Source organism: Nyctereutes procyonoides, unplaced genomic scaffold, assembly GCF_905146905.1.
Source record: "Nyctereutes procyonoides isolate TBG_1078 unplaced genomic scaffold, NYPRO_anot_genome, whole genome shotgun sequence".
Lineage (NCBI taxonomy): Eukaryota > Metazoa > Chordata > Mammalia > Carnivora > Canidae > Nyctereutes > Nyctereutes procyonoides.
Genome location: NW_026575145.1, coordinates 11,965,443 through 11,990,881, shown reverse-complemented (window position 1 = coordinate 11,990,881; position 25,439 = coordinate 11,965,443). Strand labels below are relative to the sequence as shown.

Sequence of the window (25,439 nt, the reverse complement as noted above, 5' to 3'; positions counted from 1 at the left end):
GGTAATGGAACACTGAATAAAACTGTACTGAACATACTACTGAAGCACTGAACTTATTAACAGTGGTTCCCAAATATAAGTGCATGAAGTAGTACCAACTCATAACCATGACTGTCCTTTATTCTAATGTCAAGTCCACTCTAATGTTTTTTTTTCCTTTCTACATGGTCTTAAAATATCATTTGTTTTAGGAAAGGAGAGTGATTTTTTTTTTTTTTTGTTTTTTGTTTTTCAAGTGCTTTAAGTTTGGTGAAATAAAATAAACTTGAAGTAATTCCCTAAAACTTCCTTTGGAATTTCACTGAATAATGAAATCAAAATATGTAGGAACTCTTGTCTAAATAACATTAGAGAGAAAGTTAATGGTTACATAATCCATAAGTCAGTTTTAAACAGAAAACAATCAACAAAAAAACATATTGCTCAAACAGAAAAAGATACTTGCTGTCAAATTTTCGGCCATCATATTGGAAAGCGCTGAATGAATCCGAATGACTATCTGAGCTGATAAGATCACTGCTCCCTGCACTGGCAGGAGAAGTCCATTCTGAGGGCACACCTGGGTCATCAATTGGGCGCATCTGGTTTTGCTTATTTAGAATATCAGGGAGGTCTTTGGGAATTTCAAGACTGCCTGGACTACTTCCTCTTCTTGTCATAGTCTAAAAATTCAAGAAACAGCTTACCATTAAAAAAATTTTATTCTCATTAAACATCTGAAATCTTGAATTTCCAGGACAATCATCAAATAAATGTTCAGACTTCGGGCCTAACATAGGAGGGGGAAAACACACTAACTGAACAATTTATGTAACTGCATGGAGCCATAACCTGAAGTACTAGTGGTTTGTCTAAAGTAGAGACCCAATTATCATATGGTGTTGGGCCTAAGACTCTAAGCCTCAAAGGATCCATGGAGTGAAGTAAGGACAGTAGAAAGAGTAAAATATTCAAATGGAAAAATGAGCAGCAAATAGAAGAGCTAGTGGAGGGAGAAAGAATGATAGCAAAGAGATTACTCTATAATGATTATATATAATGATTCTATTATTTTTTCCCATTCAAGGAAAAAAAAACTAAACTAAAAATAAAAGGGAAATGTAATGGAGCTATAGACATTCACTAAAGACAAGTTCAAATCCCAATGGAGATGCTCTGCATGGCTCAGTTGCTTGAACATCTGACTTGATTTTGGCTCAGATAATGATCTCAGGGTCCTGGAATTGAGCCCATGTCAGACTCCATGGTCAGCAGGGAGTCTGCTTCAGATTCTCTATGTCCTGTCCCTTACTCTCTGTCTCAAAAAACACTTAAAAAATCCAATTGGAATATGACTATTTAAAAAAAGCAATTCCACATATATTTATCTTTCCTTAACAATTAAGCATTATTGGGATAAAATTGTTCTATTTTCATTTTGCTGTAATTCTAGTAAAACAAAGATAACTTTATTTATTTTTTTTCAAAGATAACTTTAAAGTCTATTCTGAAGTTAGCTGCAATGATTAAACATCAACATTTATGCTATCAAATTTATGGGAATTGGATCGGAAGACCTCCATTGTTATCTTTTTTTGTTAAGGGTCAGCAGTGGGTAAGAAGGTAACCTATGAGCAAATATGAAAAACATAGGGAAGACTAGGAAGGTAGGGGCTTATACCTAAGTAGTTAAGCAAATAGGTATTCTCATATTTTACCCTGGTCAAAACTATAAGCCTATTTGTTTTATGTCTCTAAATAAAAAATATTATAAAAGTATAATTTAAAAATCTTAATTCAAAAAAGGGTTAAATTTAGAGGAAGATTATTATTATTATTATTATTATTATTTAAAGATTTTATTTATTCATTCATGACAGACAGAGAGAGAAAGAGGCAGAGACACAGGCAGAGGGAGAAGCAAGCTCCATACAAGAAGCCTGACGTGGGACTCGATCCCCGGTCTCCAGGATCCTACCCCAGGCTGAAGGTGGCACTAAACCACTGAGTCACCAGGGCTGCCCGGAAGATTATTTTGAATAAAAATTTACAAACACACATACACACAAAAGTAAGTATCCTTTAATTTCTCTACTCTCCTTGCTAAACCAAATAAATGAAATAAAACAACACTTACTGAGGCATTACCACTTCGAAGTCGTTCTGCTATAAACTCATCCATCAGATCAGGAACATTAACATTGCTGCTGCCAATATCACTATTAAGAGGAGGCAGTTTTGGGCTCATGTCCTCTTTATTGACTAAAAATAAATAAATAACTATATATAGTGAGAAAAGACTTAACTGCATTTCCTAATCTGAAACAAACAAAAGCAATCCAAAACAAATCACCTATGCCATATCAATTATTTGCCAAACATGCATTTACGAATAATTTCTCTCCTTTTAGATTTAATTTTAAGAATTAGTAAATTGATATTTACTTTATTTAACTAAGCAGATGTTAGTCAATCTTCAGTATAACCTTAAACAGCAAGAAAGCTTATAGATAAGCACTAGTTGGAGTTAGGTTAATATTGCCTATAAAGAAACTGGTATATTTATCTTTCTTCCTGCTTCTATGCTTCTATTTTGAGCCTTAATAACTTAGAATTCCATTCTTCTCAAAAAATATCTGCAAGGAATCTATCCCTTGAATCTACGCACATCTCAGTGGGATATAAATGCATTTCCGTTTAGATAAAGAAAAAAATCCATAATTGTGACATAATATCATTTATATTCACTACAAAGTCTAACATTACTGCTTTAAGAAAAAAGAGGTTTATTTTCACAAAGGTTTTTCTGTAAAAAGAAAACCCACAAAAGTTATTTTGATTTTGTTATGACTACATTAACAAAGTTTTAACCTTGGGAAAAAACTTACAGAAATAAATATTTATTTCACTATTATGCTGTTGAAAAATTAATTTCTCTGCAACTAGAAGAAAACCAGTATTGCTTATACTCCTAATGAAGTAAAAAGCATTTCAGGTCAAGAAAATACACTGGTCAAGAGTTCACTGTGAAATACCATTATCTTTATATTACTGGCCAGGCTTTGCTAAGCTGTCAAATACTGCCCTCAAGTGGCATTAATGGCTCAATGCAAGATGCATTATACAGCATTCTGTTAATCATGCTAACAAAACCATGTTAAACAAACAAAATCAAAACCTACCTTACTGCTGAAAGTTAATTTTCTATATCTGTAAAGTTATTTTAAATTTGAATCAAGATAAGAGAAGAGAGTTACCATAATCTTGCTTTCTGTAATCTGTCCATAGAGGTTCCATATTTAAATCATGATTGGCTATCATGAAACCTTTATGTACATCTAAAATCTCAGAAAAAAGAAAAGTTCTGGTAAGTGTTTTAAGGACTTGCATTCTATACAAATGAATGCAAAACTAAAAAGCCTACAGCTTATTTTGAAATGGCTTATTTGAAAAGTAACTAAATCCACTTTGAGATTTAAGAAAGAATTTCTCCTTCAAGGATAACTAAAACTGTTGATGCTGGTTGTCAGACCTTGATTTCCATTATGTTACATAATGCCAAAGTAATTTTCTTCCAAGAAAATATCTAAAAGCATGTAACTCATCAATAAAAATAATGAAGTCAATTAGATATAGCCAGTGCCCTTTTAAATATAAACTATAAGGGGGCAGGGGAAAGTATTCCAACTACTTAGTAAACTTAATTTCACGGCTCATGTAGTACATACTCAGAAAAATATTTGATTTAGATAGCCTCTGAAAGGTCATTAAAATTTTCCTGTATCTTCCTCTTTCCTATCTTGTTCAGCAGCAAAGAGGTTTAACTAAATGCCTTATAAGGGAAATTAGTAATTTAAATAAACATTTTATGCTGGGAAAAATACAGCTGGGAAAAGGCGCATGCATAACCAAACAGAGAGAAAGCAGTGACCATCCCAAAGCTTTTTGATTGCTTATAGCTCGCTTCAGTTGCATTAAGCCAAACTGGTGCTGTCTTTCTCCTTTTGCGCTCTGCACACTGTTAGTGCTCACCTGCAGCTTTCCTTCCAAAATAGCCCATTACATGACTGTACAGATCCCTCAGTGGAGCCTCTGGTGGCATTCTGTTCTGCCTCTGTGGGGAAACATTTGCCTTCGGCTTCGAAAGAGCATGTACAACAGTTTTATAAACGCCACCCAGGGAGCCCTGCTGTAGTCCTGCCTCATGACTTGATGACCTAAGAGTACTACGACTACCTAACTGATTACTTGCAACTCCTTCTTTTTGTAATACAGTGGTGGGAATCTCTGTAGATTCCTTAGTTGTTTTACTTACTGATGCTGTACCAAGTGTATCTAGAGGCCTGTACACACCAGGTTTTACTAACTCTGTAAAACTATTTGAGCTGGTATGGAGGTTGCTGGCGCTGCTGGTGCTACTGCCACTACTACTACTGAAGCCACCAAGCTTCCGCAGTCTCATCTTCCATGGAGCCTCTTTGTTTTCCAGAGGATTATAAAACTGAACTGATTCAGTAGATGGTCTAAAAGTAACATGAACAGTATTTCGTTTTTTAGTAGTAATTTTCATGATTTTGGCTCTATGAGTTACTGTTTCAGACAAGCTCCTTTTAGTTGGAGAAAGTTTGCTAGTGTTTGTAACAGGAGGCAGTCTATGGTTAACAGGTGTTTTTAGTGTAGTTTTCTTGGTATGCATAACATGTGGGACAGTGATTTTTTCATTAATTTGCACACCCTTAACCTTTTCGACTACTGTTACATCTACACAGGCATCTAATTCTGTGGCTCTTTGTCTATACAGGTGTTTCCTTTTTTCTTTATCACAAGGGCTACCTGAGCTACGTTCTGATGATTGTTTATCATTTTTTAGTTCCTCGGGTTTTTCATAAGTTTTGGTTCTCATAAAACTGTCTAACTGGTTAGGCGCAACACTACTCACGAAGGCAGCTGGTTCTTTTTGAAACTCAATGTTTTCAGGAGTCCCAACAAAAGAGGTGATATTTTCTGATTTACTTTCCTGGTCTACATATTCTAATTTATCTAAAGATGATCGTTCATCCCTATTTACTGCAATAATTACTTCCTCAGAAGTTGCATCTTTACCTAACTCATTTTTACTATGATTTTCCTGGTTTTCCTTAAAATATTCTTTCAGGGAGGTAAGAAGATCGTCATCTCCTTCAAGGTCAATGTACTGGATTTGTTCAAAAGCTGAATCTGCAAGTTCTACTGGATCTATTAAGTGACAAAGATGGTCATATATGCTATCACCAACTTCCAGAGAAGACTCTCTACTGTGAGTATCAGTGATGTGGCTTTCAGTGGATCTAGTTATTGAAGAAGCCTCTGTGGAACTCTGTAAGCTTGGCGCATGACGGGATGAACTGTCAATGACAGGAACTGCACCTTTGGCTCGTTCAACAGTGAATGGTTCCAAGATGTCAGAAGTACTGCTACTTCGAGGCAATGGCTGCTCCTCATTCAAAGCACCAAAAACTTCATTTCCAGTGTCTTCACTTTGTGAAAAATGTCTGACTCTAGTTGGGCGGGGAAGTATTTGAGCATCATCAATATCTGTAAAAAAAGAAAAATTATGAAGAGTAGGAACTATATGAACATGAAAAATATAGTACTAATTTCAACCATACTCTAAGCATAGGCTTAAAATAAAAAAATTGAGACATTTTTGTAAGCTCAATGAAATAAAATTTATTAAAAATAGAAATGTTTTTAAATAATGATGGGCTCAAGCTAATATAGCATGTAGTGTCAATGAATTAGAAAACTGTAAGAATATATTTTTAAATGTTAACATGCATAGTAACAGTGAGGTGATGAAACATTTGGAAGTGCAGTTAAAGATAGAGCTGTGCCAATAAAGCAATTTAAAATTGCTATTCAATTTTTTCCTACTTAAGTTCCAAGAAGAAAAAAGTAGATCTTAACCATAGAAAGCTGATCTAAGTATTCCACTGTAGAATCATAGGATCTCATAAATTCTCATTTCTTCCTTACCAGGCAAGAGGCATTATCTTTTCTTCAAATCTTGCCCGTCTGATCACATATTACAAATGGAAATCTCCACCCTCTTCCAAAAGTTCTCTTTGTCCGAAAACTACTTATCTGTGCTACTGAGGTGTTTTGCTTTATTTTCTATTGTATTAAAATCTATTCATCCCTATCAAATAAAATACAGTGTTAAAAAAATTTCTTTTATTTCTCACAAATACCATTTAATCTACTAGAAGAAACTTTCTCACTGGCCCTTACCATTAAGCATACATCAAACCTTAAAAACTGTAACTATGTCTCCTGGGGCACTCTGGTGGCTCAGTAGGTTAAATGCCCAACTTTTGTTTTTGGCTCAGGTCATGGTCTCAGGGTCATGGGATTGAGCCTGCATTGAGGTCCATGCTCAGCAGGGAATCTGCTTGGGATTCTCTCCTTCTCCCTCTACCCTTCCCCCTGCTCACACGTGCATGCACACTCTAAATAAATAAGTAAATAAAAAAAATCTTTTAAAAAGAAACCACTATCTATGTCTTCTTACATTTCTAAGAATCACACATTTTAAAGTCAAAACAGACATTACAGATTATCTAATTTAATTCTCTTACTAAGGAAACTGAGGCCCAAAGAGGTAAAGCCATAAACTATGAAAAGCAGGCTTAGTGTTCCATGTCACTGCATTGTTTTCACAGCTAAGTATATGGTAAATCCTCAAAAATATTTATGAAATTGAAAACCACAAGTTGAGATACTATTAGACTGTACAGATATATGCAAATTAGAAATTTTAGAATTAAAATACAGGGTCTATGAATCCATCTTGGCCTTTATATTACCAAGAAATAACTAAAAAAAAATTTGTAAACCAGCAAAACATAATGAAAAAAAGAGAGTCAAAAAGTCAGATGTTACTCATTAGGCTTATAATGCAAGGTTGTAAGTAACAGAACTGTATCTGAAAATGAGAAGATTCAGATCCCAGAGTAAAACAGTGACTTATCCAAGATCACAAATTAACTTATTGATTGTGCTCGGTCTAGAACTTAGGTTTCTTACTCCAGACTCTGAGACCAATGTTCTCATTTATAAAATGGGGACAGTAATTCAAAATATTCTTGGGGTCCACACTATAAATAAAAGGAAGCTGGTCCTTCCGCTATTTTATTCCTATCAACTTCTTCGTACAAGGTCACAAGGAACCATTTTACACATAGATTCAGAACAAGGGAAGTTTGTAGTATGATAAAATTCCACTATATTCCTGAATATATACATTTAGATTCCAAGCACAGGTCAAATACACAATACCTCCAGAAGTTAAGACAATTAATTTATCATTGAGGGGAATATCTTTAAAATGATGTTGGCTTTCTTCTTCATACACTCCACTTAGACATTCTTTTAAATGAAAAGTGAAACATTTCCTCAGAAACTAAACATTTATGCATTTATTTATTATTACAGCAGATAACTAATGCTTATTTATGTTTTAACAAATATAAGTATTTTGGTTTTATCTCCCACAGTAGATCATAAGAATCTTTGCCTAGAGAACAGAGATTATATTTAAAATACACTCCAAGTTTCTTTCCACAAAATATCCTAATAGGACTTAAAACTATGTAATTTTCCAGAAAAATTCTTAAAAATTTTATAGTTGAGACTTTATCTGCTCCAACTGAAAATTAAAATCTTAAAAGCTTATTAAAAGCTAATATTATGATTCTAATATGTGAACTTCATTAATATTAATATTTCATAATTTTTCGATTCTAAACAAGCCAGCAAAGATTACTGTTAAGTTCTTTTTAAGAATTTCTGCCCAACCCAGTCCCCACCTTGTATAACTAGAAAACTTAACCATTATTTCAGCCTATGTTTTTCCTGAACTTTTTTTTTTATAACATATGGATACCCAATATTTTTCATGCAAGTTTAAGAGGGCAAGAGCTTAAAAAAAAAAAAAAGAAAAAATTATCAACAATGTACTCTTTGAGAATTTAAACAAACAAAAACAATATTTAAGCCTTAAGTATAATTCTACATAGGCATATATAAGAATACTAACTGCATAACATCAAAGAAAGTATTTGCTGACAAGAAATCAATGTCAGCATTTGAGCATAACTGACTCAAGTAAGTCTTAAATTTAAAGAAATGCCCGTATACCTGCATTCCATTAAGGAGAAAAAGATTAGTATATGTGCTGCCGAAGCAAGCACAAGGAGAAAAAGACGAAATCACAGCTAAACTCTACAGTCTTTTCTACATGCTAGGCATTGTTACAAATATCTGATATATATTATTTCATTTAATCTTCACAACATCACTGTGAAGTAGGTGTTGTTATCCCCATTTTATAGATGAAGAAACTATTTAAGTGACCTGTCTGATGTTACACAGCTGGAAAGTGAAAAGCTGGGATTTGAGAGCAAAAATTAGTCCATGTTCTAAATATCCTGAATAATATAGGTCATATACTCATGAAATAATTCATTAATTCTTTTAAATTGGCAAAAGCTAACTGTATTAAGAAATTATAAAGCAGCACAATGATTTATCTCTACAAAGAATCTTAGAAGTCAAAACTTATTCAAATACAAACATTAGTAAATTACACAGAAGGAAACAACTGACAAACTTTGTATTGGATTGCTGAAACTAACAGTTTTAGGCTTAAGCAAAAATAGTGTTCAAAATAATTATGCTGCTTATATTTTCCTTTGAAAAATAGTAGTTTCTATTTAAAGTATTAATAACCATTAAATGAGCAAAACGAGAAAAAAGTTTTGTTGAATTTTTAAACGCTTTTGAACACTGATAAATGCTTTCTATAGAGCGTTGTGTAAAATAAATTTCTTTCCACCAGTTATGTTTCTTCAGGATTTTTGTTTGTATTAACATCACAATATCCTTATTTCTTGAAACAACTCTTGTCACATAGTGGAAAGTTAGTATACTAACAGTGGTAGAAGGATAGTATGTCTTTATATTAAAAATTAGTAGCTACTAATTCATAAATTATCAAGCTGGTTCCTCAGGAAAATAAATCTCTTAAGTTATAACACTAACATACCACTAGGAAATTTTAATAATTTTAGAAAACAGGTACAGAACTAAGTGCCAAATGCCTTCTATCCAAAGTTAAATTCTATTCTCAATCATAAACACTAGCTATCAGTAATATTTTTAAAGCTCCTGAATTCATAAATATCATTTATATTAATTTACATAGAAATTTATGCTATTTTAAAGCTGAGGTTTTTTTCCTGGATTTATCTAAAGGAAATGACAATGTCCTTTATGTAATTAAAAAATGTTTTTGCCCATTTGGGCAACATGGCAATGTACTTTCAAGGTGAGAACCACAGAGCATCCACGTTTCCAATTTTATTACTAACAGAGTCTAGTAAAAACTCTTTTTAAAACTGGATGTTCAATTTATAGCTAATTCAAAGCAGTATCTACATCACTGAAATCTTGGAAAAACTTTATGCTAATGTTTTGCTGCAACTGTATTATCTTATTGCTTGTATTTTGATCGTTGACAGTGTTAGGAAATGCTACTGATTTTTCTAAATTATTCTTGCATTGGCAACTTTGCTGAACGTTTTACAGATTCTAATAGTTTTATCAACTTGGTTTTCCCAGTCATTAAATCAGGAAGGGTCCTTCTGATGCCCCAATCTCATAATTCTCTTGCTAGAGAAATTAATAAAGAAATTTTAATTCACATACAAAAAATTAAAACAAATCAACTCCAAATAATTTTAATTTTAGACCACTAAAATTTAAAACACTAAACTATTTTCTACTCTTTCATCCTTCTAATATTGTTTCCTTTATTCTTAAATTTTGGAAATGAACAAATAACCAATATATTTTTTTCATGTTAAGAAAATTACAATTTTGTTTATGGACATGTTATGTAATGCCATTTTAAGTTAGCTTCAAAGCTTTAAGATGTACTTTAAAAAAACTAACACAAATTATTTCAACAAAAACAAAACAAATCTGACCTGGAGTTATGCTAGAACCAGCAGATTACAGGTAGAAGCCTACTTGTTTGGTTGGAGGTGGAAAATTCTCCTCCTGATTAGGTAGAATTTAGGAGCAGGATGGGACATGAGAGGAAACATCTTCTTTCTCCTGATACTCAGAAAATAGAAGTAGAGAGATCAAAATATTTTGCTCTACAGAGCTGAATTCAAATAATGAAACACTGTTAAATAACATTAGCAGCCTATTTAATATGGCCTTGATAGACTACAGTCTAACAGCAAATATGACAAACAAATTAGCAGTTTTGAAAACCAGTTCAAAGAAAGTAGGTCTGTAAAACTTCTGGGTGAGAAACCAACACTACTTAATTAGAAAATAGTAAGAAACAGTTGGAAAAGCATAAACAAAGTCAGATGCCCACCCTATGTTTTTCGTATCACTTCTTTCATTAAAGTATTACTTTTGACAATAAAAGCTAATTTATTGTTTAAGAGCAATTACTGAGATTTCTGGTTTCTCTGTGTAATCCATTTATCAGAAACAGAAAGACTGGTTAGCCTAGAGTATTAAATGTTAAAACTATAACTCATGGGCACCTGGGTGGCTCAGCAATTGAGCATCTGCTGGTTCCGGGGTCCTGGGATGGGGTCCTGGGATCGAGTCCCACATCGGGCTCTCCATGGGAAGCCTGCTTCTTCCTCTGCCTATGTCTCTGCCTCTCTCTCTCTCTCTCTCCATAAATAAAAATAAATAAAAGTCTTTTTAAACAAACAAACAAACAAAAAAAAAAAACTAATTCAGTTAAGGAATAAGGGACAGGGAAAGCATGCTTGCCCAGACACCTGTATTAGTTGTAGAGCTTTAAAAAATGTTAGATGTCGGGATCCCTGGGTGGCGCAGTGGTTTGGCGCCTGCCTTTGGCCCAGGGCGCGATCCTGGAGACCCGGGATCGAATCCCACGTCGGGCTCCCGGTGCATGGAGCCTGCTTCTCCCTCTGCCTGTGTCTCTGCCTCTCTCTCTCTCTCTCTCTCTCTCTCATGTGACTATCATAAATAAATAAAAATCAAAAAAAATTAAAAAAAAAATGTTAGATGTCTGTGCAACCTCCAGAATACTACATCAAAACCTGAGGCAGATGCCTGGGGAAAAAATATTTCAAGTGTTATACATGAGTCTGTTGTTAAGAACTAATGAGACATTTAGAGAAATGCAGTTGAACTAGTCCCCAGAATTTAAGAAAAACTCTTCAAGGATATTCAGCTATCCAAATAGTGTAGTCTGTACAAAGCTATACCACAAAGAATCACACAACAGTGTAGGTTGAATGGACATCTAAACAAAAATACTAGAGGACAAAAAAGGGCTGGACACAAATAGGGTCCTTTAAAAACTGATGGTCCATTTTTTTAAATCTTAGTGTAAAAAAGAAAAAAAGGAATTAAACAGCTTCTTAAGTATTCAAGAGTATCAAGTACATATCTTTTCCAGAGAACTCTATTTCTAATCAAAAACTAGAGTGACTGTCTATGAGTATTTTCACTATTTTTTGGTGAAGCAGTTAAAGAAACCTCAACTCCTGATTTTAAATGATGTGCCCAGGAAATATTTTGAGTTCATTTAGTCTGCTCATAAATGAGGGAGACATATAAAACTATGAAAAAATTTTCCTTTGTAGTTCATTTTCTTATTAATTCTCTCTGTACATTCTATAGTAAAATTTACTCAAACCTTGGAGGGAAACATAAGCAAATATTTTCATTGAAAATCTAAGACTGGCAATTTTTTAAAAATTTAGCACTATTTAAAAAAAAAATCTCTCTTCACAGAACTTTTTTCCTTTTCCTATCTCTCCCCGTCACCGTCTCCCCTCCCCCTCACCCCTTCAACGAACCTAACACCTGAAGAAGCAAACACTAGGCCCTTCACAATTTGTCTCTAACAACAGAGGCAATCAAAAATTCCAACAATCCAGATTTCTACTATATAAGCTTGTGTAAAAATAATCCTGTCCAATTTTCATAGCTAATTTTTAAAACTATGAGGTAAGTTCAACGTCTTGCAAATTTGTTCGCTCTGGAAACATAATGCTATAGAATATCAATGTGTGTACCTGGAAAAGTTCTCCAGACTTAAATAAGTTTGAGAAATAAACGGTTGGAGGTGAGTATGTGTTTGTGTGTCTCTTAAAAAACCTGACTTCTGGGGGCCTTTAATATGTTGATATATACTATAAATCTTTAAACCATTAGATACTTATTAACATTTCCCAGAAAGTGTTGTAAATTTATACAAGTGCATGGCAAATGCTGAATTCATTCACAAGTCACTTTTTAGGAATGAAGTTTTTGCTGCTACTTTATATATTCCTTCCTCCTTTGAAGCCTTAAAAGAAAAATGATTTTTACTAAAAATAACCAAGTCTAATTATGCTTTTAGGTCTTAAATGTACGCATGCACAAAAAGTTAAAAGCAACTGTATTGTAAATTACCAATAAATAAGCACTGGATTGGAGGATTACATATATTTTTCATATACTTTTCTAAATAATCCATATTTTCTAATATGATATTATTTTGATAATCAGATATCAAGTTTGTTTTGATTTAGTGACCCATATCTCATCATTATTTATCTCTTTAAATCCATCACAAAATGCACGTTATCCCAAATGAAGGAAATAAAAACAACTAGAACTGCCACTTAGAAAATTATTTTCAAACCTTCTTCCTAAAACACCTCCCTCATTAAATTACTAAAATGGTTTTCTTTCGGGGATCCCGGGGTGGCTTAGTGGTTTAGCGCCTGCCTTTGGCCCAGGGTGCGATCCTGGAGTCCCGGGATCGAGTCCCGCGTCAGGCTCCCAGCATGGAGCCTGCTTCTCCCTCTGCCTATGTCTCTGCCTCTCTCTCTATGTCTATCATGAATAAATAAATAAAATCTTAAAAAAAAAGGTAATCTTTCTGAATTATACATTTACAGTGAAGCAAGGATTATGAAATAGGCACTTACCCCAGTTAAGGTGCTACACCTTACAACATTTTAAAGGGAATACTTCACCTTTATTTTAATATTTCAGCACTTAACATGCATATCTACCAAAATATTATGTAAGTTGCAGGCAAGGAATTTTGTAAAGCCCTTAATATCTGAGAAAAAAATGAATCTTCCAGGCAGTTTTGACACAGTAGCAGAGTATCTGATCGAAACGTAAGAATTATTGGCCGAGGGGTACCTGGGTGGCTCAGTCAGTTAAGCATCTACCTTTCTTGGCTCAGGTCATAATCCCAAGGGTCCTGGGATCAAACCCTGCATTTTGTTGGGTTCCCTGCTCAGCAGGAGTCTGCTTCTCCCTCTCCCTCTACTTCTGCCGCTCCCCCTACTTTGTGCTATCTCACTTCTTCTCATAAACAAATCTTAAAAAAAAAAATTAGTGGCCAAAACTCATTTCAATTTTTCTAAACATTTCAAAAATGGTTTCCAGTAAATGCTTTAAAAATATTTTTAAAAACTAAAAAAAAAAAAAATAGCTTGAAGCAAAAAATATAAGAGAAGTTTACAACAACTTAGGAGTTTTAGTTATAGATCATGTAGTTAGTTGTAAGAACAAAACATTGGGACGCCTGGGTGGCTCAGCAGTTGAGTATCCACCTTCAGCTCAGGGCGTGATCCCGGGGTCCTGGGATACAGTCCTGCATTGGGCTCCCTGCAGAAAGCCTGCTTCTCCTTCTGCCTATGTCTGTGTGTCTCTCATAAATAAATAAATAAAATCTTTAAAAAGCAACAACAACAAAAAGAACAGAAACACTGTTTGGCCAATTTACCTAACCTAAATTATAACTGAATGCAATCAACCAAAATCAGTGCTATTTACACAGTACTTAAATGGAACACTGGAGAGACAAAGTATCCAAATTCTTTATTTATAGCTGAGCATCATATGCAACAAAAATTTTTCTTCTATATGTTAAAATTATTCCATTTATATATTTTCTAATCTTAACTACTTTTTGCATTAATAGCTTAAATTATTCAAGTAGCCTAATCTTCTTGGTGTCAAATATATATTCATTCATCATGAAATACTTATTTGAGCATGTAGGTTTGGGTTTGAGGCCAAATTTTCTATTTTATTATTGTCATCCATAAAACTGCAAAGTCAACCTCCAATTTCATTATAAAATTCATTAAAGGTTCATTATTTCTATCACACTTTATTATTTTCTAAAAAATAATATTGAACACTTCTCAAAAACATAAGATTATGTCTAAGTAATTATCAATCAAGGTATCCTGAACTAGAAAACACAAACATATCATATCCAATAATTGAATATTTTCTCATTTTTAGAAAAGACATTAAGTTTTTTCATTAAGTTTTTCATTTCATTTCATTTTCATACCAACAAGAGTATCTATGTATTTATGTATATTCACCCCTCAGTATGTACCCCCTTGGTTTGGCTGAAATCTCTGATCTTAATGAAATCATGGGTGGTAGAAAGCACTTCACCTGAAATATCATTATTAATAAAAATGTACCTTCCCTTTGGGGTATGTGGGTAGCTCAGTCAGTTAAGTAGTTGACTTGATTTAGGTTCAGATCATGCATGATCTTGGGGTCCTGGGATGGAGTCCCACATCCAGCTCCATGCTCAGTGGGGAGTCTGCTTCACAATTCTCTCTTCCTCTGTTCCTCCCCCTGCCACCCTTTAATATAAACAAATCTTAAAAAAAAAAAAAAAAAACACCTTTCCTTGCATAAGCCTTTAATACATTAGGAACAAGAAGGATAGAGATAGGTCGTTTAAAAGAAGAAAAAAAAAATCAACCCTACCATAAGTGGCAACATCAGGGAAACACTCATAAGTAGAGTGATACGAAAGTACCTAAAAATGTACAACTAATTTTCTAAGAGCTAGCACATTTTGCATAACTATTCAACATATTTGCTTCTAAAAGACAAGACACTATATGATTTTATTCACGCAAAATTATTCTTAAAAAAAACTAACCTATGGTGATAGAAATCAAAAGTGATTTTGTGGAGGAGGGGTACTGACTTGAAAGTGTCACTAGGGAATTTGGGGAATAATGGAAATGTTCTATATTTTGTTTGGGATGAAAGTTAACAGAGGTGTGTGTCTCAAAAATCATGAACTAAACCCAGCATCTATATATTTTATTATATGTTAATTAAACCTTACAGACCAACTCATTCTAGTACTGGGAATCAAGGACCTGAGGCTGAAAAGCTGACCAGGTTTCGAAGGTCCTTAAAAATTGGGGCTTCACAGAATGGTTTACTTGGCTTAAAAATGAATTCTTAGAATTCTATATACTATCATAATCTAATATAACTACAAAGATTTGTCCCAAAGCAACTCTAAGATTATGTTCTTTTCTCAATTATTACTTCCATTACTACAGATGATGCAGATGCATATTCAGGATTTACCATATCATTAGTCAAAACAATGGGAAATTAAAAGTCAAGGCTCTCATTGTTACTTTCCAAGTCATCTTTTGTCAAACATCTATAATGACATAAACATACATTACTACTTCTTTTAATCACCTGAGAAGGAAAAAACTCAACTGTAAACAGAAAAAAAATTTACCACCAAAAATACTAGACATTGGCACAGCACTAAACTTAGCACTTCCAGAATGAACTGCCAGGATAGCATGAGAATTCAAATAACTCAAAATGTTGATTTCTCAACCACTTTCCCAATTTCCCACACCTCCCCCAAAGAAATTAACTTTGAAGAGTTTATTTGATTAAGCAAAATTTGAAAGCAGAAGGATTAAAAAGTGAAAAAGGTGGTGCAGAAATTAGCAGAGGTGGCACTACCTGAAAGCTCATCAGAAAGGGGAGTGAGAACAATATCAGGCAAGAAGGGTTTGGAAGTATGGATCAGAACAGGAGCACTTTTAGCACTGCGTATATAGGCCGATGGCAGAGCACATTCACCAATGGATCGGCTTCTCATGGCTTTAAAAAGGAAAAGAAAGAAGTGGGGAAGGAAAAAAGAAGAGTGACTATAATGAAAGGATTGTGTCACAGAAAAAGCAGCAACAGAGAAAACTAAAAGATACAAAGGAAGGAAATTTTAAATTAAAACATTTCAGCACGGCAAATACTGGCAAGCTGTAAGAAAGAAACCAGAGAACACATGACATTTCGAATGTAAAGTTTTTGGTGTAAAGCAGGAAAATGCTTTTTATTATTTGCAGTTACAATAGTATAGCATTAAAAAATCAGTAGATACTTTAAATTAGCTTATATTCTCAAAACCAAGGGTTGAAAATTTCATTGAATGGAAACCCTAAAAAGAACTCAACATTATTAGTTGAAAGAAATTTTTGGTGCTATATTTGGGCATTTCTCTGAGCCATTATGAGGCAATTCCAAGTCATTCTTCTTAATGAAGCTCAATTCCAAAAACAAATCATTTCTACTTTCATACTCTTCCGTACAAAGTTTCAAAGTCACCCCTAGATCATTTTAGAAACATTTTATGAAATTCATAATCTAAAGAACCTGAATCTCATGGTTAGTATTTGAACATGGGAGGAAAAGAATGCTTACTCAAATTAATATCTCTTATTTACATTAAAGTGTAACATCATACAGGACACCTGGATGGCTCAGTCAGTTAAGCACTGGGACTTCAGCTCAGGTCATGATCCCAGGGTCCTGGGATGGAACCCCATATGGTCCCTTCTCAGTAAGGAACCTGCTTATCCCTCTTCCTTCGTCCATCCCCTTGTGCTCTTGCTCTCTTTCAGATAAATTTTAAAAAATAAAGTTTAACAGTATAATTTAAATTTTAAGTAGAAATATTTACAGAAAATAGAATTTGCAATCTAGATGAACAATTAAGTCATTGAGAAAAATAAGTTAGTGCTAATTCAAATCTTAAGCATAGAATATAAAAACTCTAAAGATTAAGTTCTTAAAGATAACTTAAAAACTGGATTAGTTTTCAAAAATTATATTTGTAGTTGCACTTTGTAGTCTCTTATAAGGAGGCACCAGTTCATACAATTAAAGACAAATTTTAGCACACTTAGCAATAAATTAATGATCTCTAGTTTATACTTCCTAAACATTTTTTAAACTTAACTTTTAGTGTAGAGATTCTTAAACAAATGAAGGTATGTATATTGTTATGTATGAAGAGAGGACTTAAAAGAAACAATATTGATAACATCCAGTATAATAGGAGTGCTTTAAAAAAAAATCTGAGCATTAATATCAATTCAGAATCTTGGGTTTTCCTGGTTAATGGAAACTCTTGGTTCCCTGATGCCTAAATTCATTAACTTGTCACACAAGGCCCATGTGACCTGGCTGTAATAATCACTGCAATTGCATCTTCTCCTCCTGTTCTCACATGCTGCTGCCACAGAGAATTTTACACTGTTCCCTGAATTTTTCATGCTCTTTCACAATACGGCTTTGTGAAATTTGTAATGTTCTTGGTCTTCCTTCTGACTCTCCTTCTCATTCAAAATGTCATCTCATCTATGAAGCTCTTCTGACACTGCCACGTAATTAACTTATTAGCAATATAGTAATGTACAAAACAGTTAAGAATCCCTGCTTTTGCAAAGCTTACAATCTATTTTTTGTGGACTGTGTGTTTTTTATGTCAGCCTCCCAACTTTTCAAACACAACTATATTCTCTGACCTTTATAATCCTAGTTTTTGGCACATATGAGCTCAATAAATGTTTACTGAATGAATATCTGTATTTGGGGAATCAAGCATAATTTTTTGAAAACGGCTTTAGTTGTGAACATATAGAGGAGAAAATCAAAACAAAATACTTGTTTTAAAACTAAATTGATTCTTTTAAAATGAATTTGATTCAATTTTCAACTCTATAGAAGGATTACAAGTTTTCTTCTGTTTTTTCATTGAGTTACATAATTCCTTGGAAATAACAATTCCTTCTGTTTGTTCTCTCCTACCACCAACTTGAAGGAAGAACTTGAGCATTTCTCTTGGAACTTTCCATAATCACAGTGGTTTAAGTTCGTTATGATCCTAAATGAATTCTACAAAAATGCACCTCTCTATTTTTTCACTACAGGTCTTTATGCACACCTGAAAATCTGTCCAGTGTCTCACAGCATGTAACCTGCACTATAGAAAATTACTTATAATGAATTAGCTACTAGGAATTTTGGGGATTTACTAATCTAAAGCTTAGGTCAGAAATCTCCAGAAAGCCACTGAAATTCCTACTGCCACATTCACTACTAAGTCACACAGACCACTGATCTTAAATCTGTAATATGTGTTTTATATAGATGAAAGGGCAGTATAAGAAATATAACATCAAAAAATTAAAAACATATTTTCAAGCATCTAAGCACGCCAATTTTTGAAGGTTTTGTATCTTTTTCTTCCCAAAAAATGAATAAAAAAGAAAAATAGATGTATTCCACATAAATTCATCATGGATCATAAAATACACGCATTATGTCAAAAACTGTAACCTTCATTCAAGAGTTGTCATGCAGCAGAGGAAATTCATGAACAGCAAGTGTATTCACTAAAAGCACCCAAACACAAAACAAATAGAAGGCAGGCAAGTCTGGCCTTTTCTCACTTCTAAACCACTACACATACTTCTCATATTTATCATTAAATAAAATTCGTATCATACATACATGTATCTCCACTGGCAGAAATATCTTTATAAGTCCCCAAACTAAGGTCCAATATTATGAAAAACATAAACTAAGAGGAAAATCTGAAAACAGAAACAGTGATGTATTTGTTCCAACATGAATATCATAACTAACTTCTTACAAACTCACTCTAAAGTAAGTCTAAAGTATCTCCTTTAATAATGTGATGGCATAAGCAAAATCTTAGAAGTAGTGATGAAGGACTTACTAGAATGTATACACTTTATCATAGACTGAATTTTTACCTGGGTACACTCACTACAGATATAAAATTTTTAAAAATATTTCAAGAAAATATATACTCAAACACCATCTTAAATTAACCTGCTGCTCTTTTCAGTATTTTCCAACTTATGCAGGTATTTTTCTGAACAAAATTTTTAATGCTTCAACTTTTTATTTGATAGGTTTGTTTAATGACCAAGCCAGACAAGGTTGTTCTGGCATAGGTACCAGAAAATAATCATAGGTATGAATTTAAGATGAGTACTTTGCTTACTATGTTTTTTAAAGATTAGAAATATGCCAACATGTTAATGATCATTTCTCATTAGACAGTTCATTGATGCTTCCTTAAATTTCACATTCCACATTAAGCATAAATTACTTCTATAATCAGAAAAATTATATGAGGAACTCTAAAAAAAAGGTATGTTTTAAGTAAAACAAAGTAAAATTTTAAACTTAAAAGAAGTCTGTCCTAACCAATACACAAAAATTTTCATTAAACCTGACATTAATATAAAATGAAGGCATTTCAGATGTAATCAACATCTTAATCTCAAAAAGTGATTCTATGCCAAAACTTTAAATATATAATTTTAATTCTCCCATACCCTTTTTCCTTGTATCATTTCTTATTTTTGCTTGACATAGACAATCAATGTAATTCTATGCTTATTTTACAGGCAGAAAACAATTTTGAAAATATAATTCTTTTGAAGGATTTAAAATTAACTGTTATTTTTAATTGTTTTAAGTCTTTAAAATTAATAGTGTCTTTCACTTATTATCATTAAATATAGATATATTTCCACAAAAAATGCTCCTGCCACAAAAATCATAGACTCTAGGGGTGCCTGGGTAGATCAGTTAGTTAAGCATCTGACTTCAGCTCAGGTCATTATCTCAGGGTTCTGGGATCCAGCCCTGCGTCATGCTCCCACTCAGCAGGGAATCTACTTCTCCCTCTGCTCTTCCTCCTGCTCACTTGTGCACATGTACACAGGCACACATGTGTTCTTTCTCTCAAATAAATCTTTTTAAAAAATCATAAATTGTAAAGCCTAAAGTAATTTCAAGCAATTTTGTTTCAGGCATATAAGGTATGCCTAATAAAGGTATTCCTAATAAAGCCTACGAAGAGTTCAAGATTACCTAGCTGTTCAGTGATGAAAGAAAGAAAAAAAAATAGGACAAAGCCTTTATATTTTTCATTGCAGTATTCTTTCTACTACAATTCAGACCAAGAGGAAGAGAAATAAGATAGTAGCTAGGGCCAAAGCATACTGAGTGATCCTATATCCAGAAATTCTTCCCATCATTGCTCATTGCTGCTACTTCCAAGATTACAGAAGTTTCTTCCATGTCTGTTAAAAGCTGCAAGGAACCTAACAACATACTCTAACTTGGTCTTAGCTATCTGCAAGCATGAATTCCAATCTAAGAATTGCAGCACTGAAAATCAGCTACCCTTATTTTCCATGTTTGTGAGTATATTCACTTAGTAGAAACTCTACCAGTTAATGTGTGAGTTCTGTAAAGTGAATCAGAGTTCTATTTCGATTCTGTAAAAAAACAGTTTAAAATTACTGATACCTACAGTAAAATAAGCTACATAAAAATGGTAATGTAAGATAAATCTTAATAGCAATGGATAACACAGCCTGTTGTCAGACTCTTGAGTACCCCTGAAGAAAAGGTTTTGCTATAGAAGTTTTTTCTTTAACGACCAAAGCTAACTGATAAGAAAATTATACATGTACATACATTATCACTAAGGACTATAAACGTATTGCCCTGTACAATTCTCATTATTTTAAAGAATACATACCAACAGTTTTTTGCCGTACTATACTCCTTGCCTTTTCGGTTCCTGGGGAACCAGTGGTTGTTGCACTTCTCTGTCTCATTGGGGCTTGGCCAGGCTGATCACGACTCCATCCTCTAGAAAATGACTTGTCAACTGAAACTTTCTGAAATTCATGTCCAACTCCTAGAAACGTAGATTTTCAATCTCAGTATACTGTCACCTGATTAATAATCTCTTCAAATCATGCATGCTACCTTGCCTCAGATTTTCAGGTTTACTGGAAATGTATTATAAAGTATCAAGTGAAACATCTGTGTACTGTACGTAAGGCTTTTCTGAACTTCAATTTACATAAAAATCATATTCCAAAACTGATATGAAATTCTAAAATACAACCATCAGAAATAAACTATTATTAAAATCCTTTGCCATCCACTTATTCCATTAAAAAAGAAACATTTGGATAGAGAAGCAAAAAAAATTTAAGAAATGAGATAACAAAGCCATCCTGTGGTGGAAGTTACTAAATCTCTACCTGCCAATAATACCAGTTGAGAATAAATAGTCCAGGAAAAAATATTTTGGTCACATAATTAACATCGATGGACTACTGTTAAATATAAAATGTGGACTCAGATATAATCTCTAGCTAGCAACTACTTAAAAATGAAAAATACTAATACACCAGATTATAAAAACACGTATTAGCAATATAATCACTATGTTATTGTCCCATTATAAAAACCCGTATTAGCAATATAGTCACTGTTATTGTCCCTCTCCCCTTTTTTTTAACACTCAAGAAAGACATAATCCACATCTAGGGAATGTCTGCTTTCAGTTAAAACTAAGAAAATGTTTTCAAAAGAATTTCTCAGATAATTCTCTTTAAATAGAGTAACATGAAATCACCTTATAAATTCTAACCAAAAAAAAAAAAAAATGCATATGATAAAAATGAGCAATTTATAAATTTCCATTTTGGTTAATCATTAAAAATATTTAAGATTCTAAATTGTTTATTTAAATTTAGCTAGATATATACAGAACACTTTATTTCTCATCAAAATTACTAATGATTTTAAGAAATGATTTCAAGAAAAATTACAAGGTACCTACATGTTTTATTACTGAAAATTTTTAATCTGGAGGGTAAATGAAGGAGGGAACAGTTAAGAGAAAACAACTTTTTACCCTCACCCATCTTCCTAACTTAATTTTCCTAGACCAAATTATTTAAACAAATTTATGTGAAGCATCTTTATGGACAACTCTTACCTTTCCCTTTGTGCTTTTTTTGCTTCTGTTCACTCAACTTATCCAATGGTAAATCACTGAGATCCAAACTATATAAATTTCTAGCTAAGACTTTAGTTAGTGTTTCCATAGTCAGTGACCACTCAGTGGCTAACTCTTCCCAATAGGTCAATGATGATAATACAGAGAGTAAGTCATCCCATAGTTCTCGAGAGATGTATACATTTAGATTTGCTTTGATCCAGGCAACTATAAGAGTCTATAAAGACAAACAAATAACAATGAAATATGTTCAAATTCAGATATTTAATTATTAATAAAAACTAAAAACAAGCAGAATTTTAAATCACATAATATCCATGATCCTTTCTTGGTACATAATACTTATAAAGGAATTCATGCAATCATTAATATCTACTATAAATTTCATTTTAACAATTGTCACACTCAACAATCTAGCAATTAGGACAAGATATCAAAACTGAAAAGAACTATCTCTGAAGTTGTAACTATCTTTTATGCTGTATTACATTAATATTAAATAAACGCTGCTTAAAGAGTCTCCACACTATTAAAAATTTGAATTACATTGAAATTATTTATGAATGCTTATTGAGCTAAATTGACCAAAACCTACATTCTGTAACTGAAGATGAAAATCAGTATACAATTTGAATATTCTAAAAACAAAAGTTACTAGAAACATACTTAAGAGATGTTTTTGAAAAATTGTATGTAAGAATAAATTTAATTTCATTTTGAAGATACAAGAAAAATTAAAAGTTCTATAAAAAAATCCAATCATAGGATAAAAAAATTTATTCACTGAATGGCAGAAATTAGTGATCAGCCATTACCCCTGAGACTTTATGGATTTCTACTGAAGATAAAAAAAAACTACTATTGAAGAAACAAGTACCAAACAAGTACCAAAGAGTTTTTCAAAAGCTTAACTCTAAATTCTACTAAGGAATTCACATACATTTATATATTAAATGTAAGATGAAAATGAGCAGAGTGTACAGTAAAGTAATAACTAGTGATTCTTAATTCTATCTTTAAACATTCACATTACAAAAAAGTTATTCCATATAGCAAGCTAAAATTTTGCCTTCCTATGGTTCCAACAGTGGATTAGTTCTAACAATTGGGAAATTTTTTTAAAAAGGGCTAATGAAGTTAAGAGGAGTTTAGATAATAAATGTAACAGGTTTCAAAATACTATTCACTACCAGCATAAAATTTCAGGCAAACAAGAAAATTTTTTGAAAAATGATTTGAATAACTATACTTATGGCCAAGACTTAGATCTGAATAGCTTTTTATCTTTGATATTAAGAACCATTTTATCCATGTATTTGTATTTAATGTGTCATCTTAAGAACATATTATTTTGCTGTTTTCCAAGGAATCCGTAATACATATAAAGTCAGGTTAGGAAACACAATACGTAATTTTTATATATTTAAAACTACCACTGATATTTAAAGAAGTGAATAAAGTCTTACAGAACAGCCTGATAAGAATCATGATGTATTTTTCCATTACTACAGAAAAACTTAAAAGAAAGTTTTGTTTTTCTAACAATGCCAGAAACTTGGAAACTCATAAACCAAACAATCAGACCATTCATTACTCATGAAGCTCTCTGGCAGCTTTCTGAGATCATGTAAGCATGCCACATAAGAGAAAAAGTTAAATATCGTCAGCTTGTTTCAATGCTTTTTTCACAGACCTGGTATTTCCTCCACTCCTACTAGGTTGTGAGTTTCTATGAATGGCAAATAGCCTATAGATAAGCAACTTTTAATTTAGTTCTACAAAAGATCCTTTAATATGAAACAATCTTTATTTTAAAGCTTTTTCCCCAAGTAACAGGTTCAGGGCCCAGTGAATCTTATAAAAATACATATCTATCCATCTATTTTATTTATTTATTTATTTGTTATTATTGCCTGGAAAAGTGGTCCTGCAAGTCGACCTGCCAAGGTCATATTTTTTTTCCCCTGGAACTGTAGAAAAGCTTGTGATGGCATCTTCAGTACAGACTCCGTGACTCTGAGCAACACAAGCAGCATCTGTTCCCTTAAAGTAAAAAAATTAATTAATGTTTCCTTCATACATAGGTTTGTTTTTGGTTAATGAATAACTTTAAAATTAATATTTGTTATAAAATATATTATCTTTCAATAAGTCAAATATCAAATGTCTTTCAAATTTTTAGAATTCTTTAATTATTAAAATTTAAAATTCCATTTTATAAACTATACCAGCCATTTTTAAACCATTTTTCAGTTACAAAACCCTCTCATCAATTAAAAATTTATGCAAAAGCTGATGACATGGCAGGTGAAAATGTGGAGACTGCTCCAATCCCCCGACCCAACCCCCAAAATCAAGTAGTAACCTTAGGAAGCTGTTTGAAGAACATTTCTTCTATCTATACAATATAGTTCTACCATGATGCCTATACATCTAATCCATCTTTATAATATGGAGAACAAGCACAGATCCAGAAGTATACCAGGTGAAATTTCAAAAACTGTAAGATTTTTAAGATTAATAGGTCACAATGATCCTGACAGGTAATCAAGGACCATCAACCACTCTTTTGCCTTTTTCCATTCTTTTAAGTTTGGCCAGTTTTAAGCTCTGTACTCTCCTTGTGTACTCCCAATCAAGACAATCCTAATATTAGTTCTACTCTGCCTCTTTCTCCTAGATGCTTATTATTAAGACCAGGTGCTTATTTGTACCTAATAATTTGGAAACTGATTCAACCACATGCGAAAAAGGGTATTTCAGTTTGGTTGTACAGCCAGGCTAAGAGCCCAAGTCCCTATCACAGCCCTCTCTCTGATTCGTCTGCAGACCCACTCTAGGCATAGTAATATGTGGGACAGTCCATGTGAGAAATGTGCCAGAGGCAGCAAGAGATCACAAGACCTAGATGTCATCATTTTTTGGGAAGTGAACGCAGAATCAAATAGAAAAGTATCACTCAATGAAAAATATCCTGAATTTATTAATAAATAAATACATGCACTTATTCATAAGATAAAAATCAAAGCTGCCACATTTGTAATCTTAGGCTTTTGGCTTAGCTGTATGAAATGAAAAGCTTTTTGAAATCAACTACATATGCAATAAAGCACAGACTTTCCAAATAAATCTTAGCTGATTTGTGGTCAAATCAACTCATTCATTTATAACTTTTCACTTTGTAACATAATAATAATTCATAAAATCTCATAAATTCAATGTAAATATATGACTAATCTCTCATAATTGACTTCAAGGGAACTTACAATTTTTTTTTAAATTCTAAAACTGTGTTCCATATAGCAGGCCACTCACTTTTAACCTGGCTCAACAGCACTGATGTAAAGTACATTTAAAAAAAAAAAAAAAAAGGAAGGAGAGTGGAGACTAACAAAAGAATGGTCAAAGT

General features: G+C 32.8%; 1 protein-coding gene across 7 annotated transcripts in view; it reads right to left on the bottom strand.

Moving 5' to 3' along the window:
* Positions 1-25,439, bottom strand: part of RALGAPA1 (Ral GTPase activating protein catalytic subunit alpha 1) — a 249,558-nt gene that overhangs the window by 136,801 nt on the left and 87,318 nt on the right. For 3 of the 7 annotated variants that reach the window (XM_055309354.1, XM_055309357.1, XM_055309353.1), the window contains exons 14-20: positions 23,944-24,073; positions 22,010-22,247; positions 20,753-20,914; positions 15,847-15,987; positions 4,012-5,553; positions 2,117-2,241; positions 446-662 (exon numbers count right to left, since the gene is read on the bottom strand). In XM_055309354.1, the coding sequence (XP_055165329.1) occupies positions 446-662; positions 2,117-2,241; positions 4,012-5,553; positions 15,847-15,987; positions 20,753-20,914; positions 22,010-22,247; positions 23,944-24,073 (2,555 nt within the window). Of the gene's footprint in view, positions 1-445; positions 663-2,116; positions 2,242-3,236; positions 3,318-4,011; positions 5,554-15,846; positions 15,988-20,752; positions 20,915-22,009; positions 22,248-23,943; positions 24,074-25,439 lie in introns of all 7 variants that reach the window. The other 4 variants (XM_055309358.1, XM_055309359.1, XM_055309356.1 and 1 more) reach the window with 4 other exon arrangements.